The following is an 8,627-nucleotide window of genomic DNA, read 5'->3' on the forward strand; positions in this document are numbered from 1 at the left end:
AAGGACCAAAATGCCCTCCATTCCTACTTTTTAGGAGTGTCACATGTCATCATCACAATCCTTCTTAGGCTACTTAGACCATGCGTAGTGGTTTTATCAATAATGCCCCCACCATGGGGCGTTTTCTGCTATGTGGCAGTCCAATCAGCATGGGGGCATTACTGGGCGTTATTGTAAAAGTGGTGTAGTGGGAATAATGCCCAATAACGCCCATTCCAATCATTAAACAATTATTTTTTTATAGAGAAAAGGATAAAAAATAAGAAAATGAAACTACCAGTTGGACCACTCCTATTGGCCAGTCAACATCATCCTCATGCAATTTGTTTTAGGTGCAACGTTATTTTAAAAACGCCGGATGCAATTTTGTCAACGAACAAGCCGGAAAACGCCCGGGTGTAATGGGATGGGGGCGTGTTCGGGCGTTTTTTTTGAAATTTTTTTCAAACAAACGCCCCATTACGGGCGGTCTTATGCAAAATCCACTTTTTAGTGGATCCTTCCCCTATATATACAATCACACACCTATATATATACACACATACATATAGGGCCAGGATCATTTCAGAACCATAAATATTTACATGACTCGCAGAACTCCTAATAAACAATCTTTTTATTTATATAATTAGGGCCGTTCAAACCGCTCGACGCTCGCTCGGAATATTTACTGCTCGGAGAATGCTCGCTTGATTTGTGGCTCGGTTTTATATGAGCCGCTCGGTTCGGTTTGTAAACGAGCCAAGCAAGAGCAAAGGTTCGCTCAGTTCGGCTCGGCTCGTGACCATCGACTTTGTCGGGGTTGATTTTCAATATAAGCTTCATGCTCACTGCAACATTATTTAGATAAATATGTCATGAATTTAAATAACAACAGTGAAATATCATTTGAAGGAAATAATAAGGCTATGAAATAGTTACTTACGTGATATAATCATTAACTTGTGCACAGTCAGAATTGAATAAGGCATAACGATGTGCTTGTTCCATTAAATGAGCATCTAAAGTGAAAACTTTGCCTTGTCTTCGTGTTTTACCTCCCAAAGGATGACCACCATTCACGAATACTGGTTCAATCAATTCGTTTTCTTCTTCCAAATCATCATTATCTACTGCATGCGTATTAGGACTTGCATGAACTCCATGCATATAATGTGAGCAAAAAGTTAAGCATTCTTCAATCAAATACCCTTCTGCTATGGATCCCTCTGGGTGGCTCTTGTTCCGCACATACGACTTCAACTTACACAAGTATCTTTCCATAAAAAACATCCATCGATATTGAACAGGTCCACCAAGCGTAACTTCATTAACTAAGTGAATAGGTAAATGCACCATTATGTCAAAAAACGCTGGCAAGAATATTTTCTCCAATTCACACAACGTTTCTGTAATTTCTAATTGTAATTTATCAAGGTCCTTAGGCTTAATTACCTTGCTACACAAGCTTCGAAAAAAGACACCCAACCTAATCAATGGGATAGCAACATGCTTTGGTAATGATTTTCTGACAGCAACTTGAAGCAAGTAATGTAAAAAGATATGAGCATCATGGCTTTTGTAACCCGAAAATTTCTTTTCTGAAGAATGAACACAACGAGAAATATTAAACGCACACCCATAAGGTAATTTTGTTTCTTTTAGAACACGGCAAAAGTTAACTTTCTCCTTTGATGACAATGAAAAACATGCGTTCTTCATGATAACATGCTTACCGTCATCAGAAAGCACCGGTTGAAGCCTTTCTTTGATGCCAAGGTCTAAAATGTCAAATCGAGCGTTTGGGTGATCTTTTGACTTCCCACTAATATCCAACAAAGTCCCTATCACGTTATCACATATATTTTTTTCAATGTGCATCACATCAAGATTATGTCGACATTTATTATCTTGCCAGTATGGCAAGTCAAAAAATATTGACCTTTTCTTCCATGGGCAAGTGCTATCATTTTTCTTCTTTTGTTTCTTTCCGAATAGATTTTCAAAACTAGACAACTCACTCAAAGCTTGAACACCTGATAGAGGTTTTGGAGGAAGCCTCTCCTCAACCTTCCCACTGAAAGCACTCTTGTTACGTCGCCATGGGTGTTGAGCATCTAAAAATCTACGATTGATCCATATAACATGTTTTTCTGCTATGCTCCAAGTAAAGTGAGCTAGTCTCGTGACTACAACATGGGCAAGCAAATTTTCCCTTTGTTTTCCACCCCGATAACATTGAGTAACCTGCAAATTCACTAATTGTCCACATTAAGGCTACATACATTTTAAAGGTCTTATCTTTAGCTTTATCATATGTCACCAACCCATTAACCCACAGATCTTTAAGCTCCTCAACTAAAGGTTGTAAATAAATATCTATGTTATTACCTGGAGATTCGGGTCCAGGAATTAACAAAGACAACATAAAGTAGGGTTGTGCATGGGTCGGTTTGGGTCGGTTTTGACCAAAAACCATAACCATAACCGCGATGTCGGTTATTGGATAACCATAACCATAACCGATCGGTTATGGTGGTTATGGTTATTCGGTTTTGATGGTTATAGCGGGTCGGTTATGGGTGGTTAACCGTGTATTTAGCTTAGCTAAAAATAGCTTAATTTTTTTAACATTGAATAAATTGTTATTGCATATTTGTATATATCAGTATATTACATAGTATTAAAAAAATATATATAATCTATAATATTAATACCAGTTATTATTATCGAATATTCGAAAGTGATATGATACATTCCATAAATTCAAATTAACATTTAACCAAAACCACAAAATGATATGAAAAACCCATAGGTACTAAAAATCTTTAGTAAAAACATTAAATATTAAAAATATGGTGAAAAGTCCTAAATCCTACAAAGATTTATTACATGTCGGTTCGGTTCGGTTATGGTGGGTATGGAAAAAATGCTAACCATAACCGACCCGCTACTTTCGGTTTTCAAAAAAACTATTAACCGACCCACCGGTTTTTTATCTGCTTCGGTTTTTTCGGTTCGGTTTTTTCGGTTAATTCGGTTATGGTTCGGTTAATTCAGTTTTTTGCACACCCCTAACATAAAGTATCCCGGTTTCAGTGACATCCAAGGAGGCAAATTGTAGTTAACCAAAACCACAGGCCAAGTGCTATGAGCAATGCTCATTGTTCCAAATGGATTAAGTCCATCACTTGACAACCCTAGCCTCACATTTCTAGTTTCTTTTGCAAAATGAGGATGCAAAGAATCAAAATCCTTCCAACTTTGCCCATCTGCTGGATGTCGTAAATTTCCATCTTTAGGACGTCCTTCATCATGCCATGTCATATGTTTAGCTATTTCTGAACACATGAAAAGTCTTTGTAGCCTCGGTTTTAAAGGAAAATGCCACACTACTTTAGCCGGAACTTTTGAAGATGTCTGAGAATGTTCACTATCATGTTCGTTATGGTGTTTCTCGTTCAGTTGTTTCCACTTAGAGGTGTGGCAAATGTGGCACACTTCAGTATGTTCATATTCTTTCCAGTAAAGCATACAATCATTTGGACATGCAGGAATCTTCTTATAATCAAGCCCCAAATCCTTTATGACTTTTTTAGCTTGAGTAAAACTAGGTGGAAGTTTTGCCTCCGGAATCATCTCTTGTAAAAGTTGTAGAAGATCATCAAAGGCCACATTACTAAGCCCATGAAGGGTCTTGAACAGAAGAAGTCTGACGATGAAAGATAGCTTCGAAAAACTTTTGCACCCAGGGAACAATTCTTGCTTTCCATCTTCTACCAACTTATAGAACTTCTTGGCGTCTTCATTTAAACCCTCTTGTACCGTACGTGTTTCTTCTGCAATATCTCTAAACCGGTCATGTAATAACTCATCTAAATTGTCATGCATACTCTCCCCATTATCATTTATGCCAGTAGTAGATCTTGTGTGGGGGGGGTTTTCTCCATGAAAAACCCACACATAGTAGTCTTCTACAAATCCATGTCCTTTTAAATGATCAAATACTTCATATCTTCGATACCAATAACGGTTTTTACATCGTTTGCAGGGACAACAGATCTGATATCCTTTTATCGCCTTAGCAAATGAAGCATTAAGGAATTCAATAACCCCGGCTTCAAATTCAGGTAATCGTCTTGGTAAATACATCCAATCTCTAACGCTTCCCATGTATCTCGTATCCTAAAGTTAATAGAAACAATGAGGTTTAAACACTGGTACACCTATCAAATGCGTTACTATAAAGATCAAACATCATAATATATATGCATGATAGATTAGAATGGCCACTTATGGAACCTTAGATCAATTTGATCCATGATAAGTTGAAATAAATAAAGCAGATAATTAAGAGGCCATCATTCACGTGCTATATAAAAAAGATTATTAGAATTTAGAAGTGTTAATCCAAACAATACTTTACTGATTAAAAATTTTAAAATCAAGAGAAAATTACAAGTTTTGTCCTTATGTTTATACCATTTTGCAGACGGTGTCCTTTATCGCAAAACTTTGCAAGTTTTGTGTTTTATGTTTCAAAATCTTGCACGTTTTAACTTTAAGCTAAACCAAGTTAGATTTTCTAGTTAATTCAGGTCATGTGCCTTGCACATGAGGGCATTTTAGTCTTTTTATCACATTTATTTAATATTATTTAAAAAAATAAAACAAAACCTTGCACACACACTCTCTAAACTCATCTCTCACACGCACCTCAAACCTTCTCTCTAAAGTTAACACTATCTCTAGCGTTTAGTGGTGGGGATTTGAGGCGGATAGATTCCAGCAACGTAAGATGACCGACAACGGCGACTTCTATTGGTGGTTGAGCTGGTGTTTGTTGGCCGGAAAAATGCAGATTGGTAGACGGTACAAGATGCATGCGTTAACCATACCAGAAATGTAACAACCGTAACTAACAAACTTGCTTTCATAGAAATCACTTTCATCATTAACCAAATCAAACTGAAAATTAAATTCAAACCAGAATTAACCGAATCAACTGTAACAGACCGATCATCATTAACAATTTCACCTTCAGTCAACTGGCTAGAAGAATTCAGCGAATTCATATAGTTTCTTTGTTAAACAGCGAATTCTAATTAGTTTCTTTACTTAATAGCGAATTCATATCAATTTATTTCTTTAAGAGCGAATACATATCAGTTTCTTTAACTAACAACAAATTCATATCAGTTTCTTTCTTTAACCGTTTATCTTTCAAATTCAACAAAAACTTATAACCTTTCTTCGGAGAAGCATGAAGCTTAGTATCCGCTAAAACATCGGAACTGTTTTTGAAACAGAATTCTTTCGAACTCTGTCGCCGGCGACAGAGGCCGGCGGAGAACGGAACTGATTGCGGATCCGGTATATTTGAAACTGATATGTTATTGCTGCTGGTGTTGTTGAGATCATGCACTGATGAAACTGAAGTGGAGTTTTGGTAGTTTGAAGAACAATCTGCCTTTTTCCAGCGAACAAACACCAACTCAACCATCAAAGAACTCACCATCGGAAGCCGCCGTTGTCGACTACGTTAAAGACATTCTGGATCTTAGCATCCCAGGGCAACTTACACTTACATTTCTCTATCTCGACTATGTTAACCGACGAAAATCACCGCTCAAAAAACAGCTCATTCATTGCAACTATATAACCACTGCACATATGAACTATGTTAATCCAGCACCAGATCATCTAATCAATCAACACAAGCTACAATTCATTCATCTCCAATCAATCGTTTTACCATAACACTCACGCAGATAACAACACATTCAATTGAAGGGAAAACAACAAGAACAATTAAACAAATCGAATGCAAAACCCTAGAATTAACAAAACCTAAAATCATTGCGTAAAAACAACACGATTCTTCTGTAGAAACAACATATCGAATCAAATCAACAAAATTATGCATCACGAACCTTGATTTGTGATAAAAGAAGATGAAATTCTGCGATATTGTTTATGTAATTTGCTTTGTTGAGTTGAAACCTCCACACCTGCATTTGGTTAATCAGGGAATGAACATCGGTCATGGCTGCTGGTTAACGAATACCTATAAAAAACCGGGAATTATTTTTTAATTAACATTAACGCAAGATAAGTAATTTTCTTTCAACAACCATTCGTGTTAGGATTTCAACATAGCTGGTAAGCAAGTGTGTTTTTATGTAGAAGGTCTACAGTTCGACCCCCACCGGTTTCCTTTTTATTAATTTTTACCTAGGATGTTATAAATATAGTACCCTTTCATTTAATTAAAATTAAATTAAAGCATGGCATTTTTAATTTTTTAGAAGCAATCACTTTTTTCTTTCATTTAATTCTAAAAGATAAAATTTATATTATTAGAAGTTCAATTTTCTATAATTCTATTATAGAAAGAGATATGATATGTTAATTAAAGTAATAATAAATAACAAAAATATGACTGAACCGAACCGCAACTAAAATGCTAACAAAATTTCGGTTCAATCACGCCAATAGTTCTAAAACTTGAATTTACAAATAAATGAGCTTCTGAGTCGGTGTTTATGATGTAGGTTTCTGTTTCTTCATAGCGCGACAGGCTCTAACCGCACAAGCATGGTCTCGTTCAAAGGGTTAGTTGCTCCCATGATTAAAAACGCTTTTTTCATAAGTTTGTATTATGCTAATTAGCTAGTATTGAATTAATTAACTTATATAATTGTTTATTTTTGTCACATATATCAATACACTAATAATAAAAAGTTAATATTTTTTCTTAAAATTCGTATCTTTTGGTCTAATAGGTAATTACGTTATGACACGGCATCATGTACATTTGGATTCAATCTTTTTAAAATAATAGTTGCTTTTAACCTTTAAAAATGTAACTTTTTAAAATAAGAGTTACATTTAACTATTAACAGTGCAACCTTTATAAAAAAGTTGCAAATTTTTCATAAAATTTGTAACCTTTTAAGAAAAAGGTTGCATTTTTTAGTAACTTTGCAACTTTTAGTTATAAAGGTTACAAATTTAATATGCTATTGTAACTTTATAATATAAAGGTTGCATTAGATCTTCTAATGCAACCTTTATATTCAACGTAGTTACATTAGAGGCAAATGTAACTCATTTGAAAAATGTTACTTCTAAAAAGTTACAATAGGCCTATTTTCTAGTAGTGAATCAAAATAATCTAATAGTCTTCCGTAGGTGGGATTACATCGGAGATGTACCCATCGCTTTGTTCTCAACTTTCTTCAGATTCTTCATCATCAAATTTCATTTTTGCGTATAACGCCATTAGCTCGTCTCTTCTTTGCTGTAGCCTATTCAAGAATATTACTGAATCCTTGGATTTTGGATCGTTTGAAGGTGTTAAATCACAGAGTTGTTCAATGATAGATAGCAACCCTGTCTTCAACATTTCTTCCATTGGTCTTGAATATTGCACCCCGTTTTCATAAGTTACTTCAAGTGTTCCTTCTTCCTCATGCAATACCCAACTCCTAAGTTTTGGTATTTGTGTATCTTCAATATCATCATCATCATCATCATCATCATCATCATCATCATCTTCGTTATCTTCTACTGGAAACTTTCTCACCAGTCTTCTTATTACAGTTCTTGTTCTTTCACAATCGTTGTCTCTTGGAACCCCAAGGGCCAGGAATCCTTTTGAATATTTTCATTCATTCCCATCATAGCTTTTATTGTTCTTACCTTAACCCTTCTCCTGTCAGCGAACTTTATGATGAATCTTTTTTCTTTCCTTAAAAACCTTCATGCAATAACCTTAGCCATTTTTTAAATTTTTTGGCGTTTTGGAGAATACGTCGCGTTTTAGTTTTTTTGGCGTGTTTGAACTTGGGTTCTGATGATCTTCTTTTATATTGACTTTTTTTCCCGCGTATGTCAGGTAATTATGGCTTTTTGAAAAAGATAAATAAATTTAATATAATAAATGTTAGTAATTATGTTTTCCGTCGTTTCATTTTACTGTTTTTTGCAGTTTACCGTATTTTTTATAATATTAGTTGTTCAAATTAATTTTAGTATAGTTTGGTAGTTTATTTGGGGGCTTTTGTATGACATTATGGCGTTTTACACGTATTTGCTAATTTTGGCGTTTTATTATATTTTTTCTTATAGCATTAATATTATTTTGTTGTTTATTAACTGACATTACAAAACAAACAGTAGTCAAAGAAAATTAAAAAAAAAAGTAAAAAAAAAAAAAACAAAGTAGAAGCAATTTATTATTTTAAATTTTCAGTGTCATCAGTCTCTTTTTTCTTTTGAAACTACAAGAAATATGACAAATAAATGGCGTTTTGGGTTTGGCGTTATTTATTTTCTTTGTTCATGTGTTGAATTGTCTTTGTTGATGTTTGAGCCATAGAGCGACCCCCTGCGGGTGGATGCTATCTGCGACTGGTATAGGTCTCTTCTTATCATCCAAACCTTCTTCAGGAACAAAGATGACAGTATGACATATGGGTGTCATCAGTCCCTCTTTTTTCAATTTTGTCCATCTCATGCAGCAAAATCCTTTTCTTCACTCGCGTAAAAAATCATTAAAGGAAGCTTCATGCAGAACTTTACTGAGGATAAAAGAAAAAGATGTTTTTGCTGTCGTTGTATTTTTTGGCGTTTTACATTGAGTT

The 8,627-nt window shown here is 34.9% G+C and overlaps 1 protein-coding gene across 1 annotated transcript; it reads right to left on the bottom strand.

Moving 5' to 3' along the window:
* Nucleotides 1-763: 763 nt before the first annotated feature.
* Nucleotides 764-5,497, bottom strand: LOC110882197. The gene is made up of 5 exons (XM_022130278.1): nucleotides 5,142-5,497; nucleotides 4,878-5,031; nucleotides 3,052-4,164; nucleotides 926-2,226; nucleotides 764-830 (listed from the first exon to the last, which is right to left on the bottom strand). Exons 1-5 carry the CDS (start codon nucleotides 5,495-5,497, stop codon nucleotides 764-766), a joined length of 2,991 nt encoding a protein of 996 aa, XP_021985970.1.
* Between the last annotated feature and the right edge of the window lie 3,130 nt (nucleotides 5,498-8,627).

This window comes from Helianthus annuus, chromosome 10 (assembly GCF_002127325.2).
Source record: "Helianthus annuus cultivar XRQ/B chromosome 10, HanXRQr2.0-SUNRISE, whole genome shotgun sequence".
NCBI classification, from domain to species: Eukaryota; Viridiplantae; Streptophyta; class Magnoliopsida; order Asterales; family Asteraceae; genus Helianthus; species Helianthus annuus.

Excerpts from the sequence above, each read along its gene's own strand:
- LOC110882197 (XM_022130278.1), bottom strand. The coding sequence starts at position 5,497 with ATGGTGAGTTCTTTGATGGTTGAGTTGGTGTTTGTTCGCTGGAAAAAG. Across the intron at positions 4,165-4,877 it reads TTACGGTTGTTACATTTCTG|GATACGAGATACATGGGAAG; the intron begins GTATGGTTAACG and ends TATTAACTTTAG. Across the intron at positions 831-925 it reads CAAGTTAATGATTATATCAC|TGAGCATGAAGCTTATATTG; the intron begins GTAAGTAACTAT and ends ATAATGTTGCAG.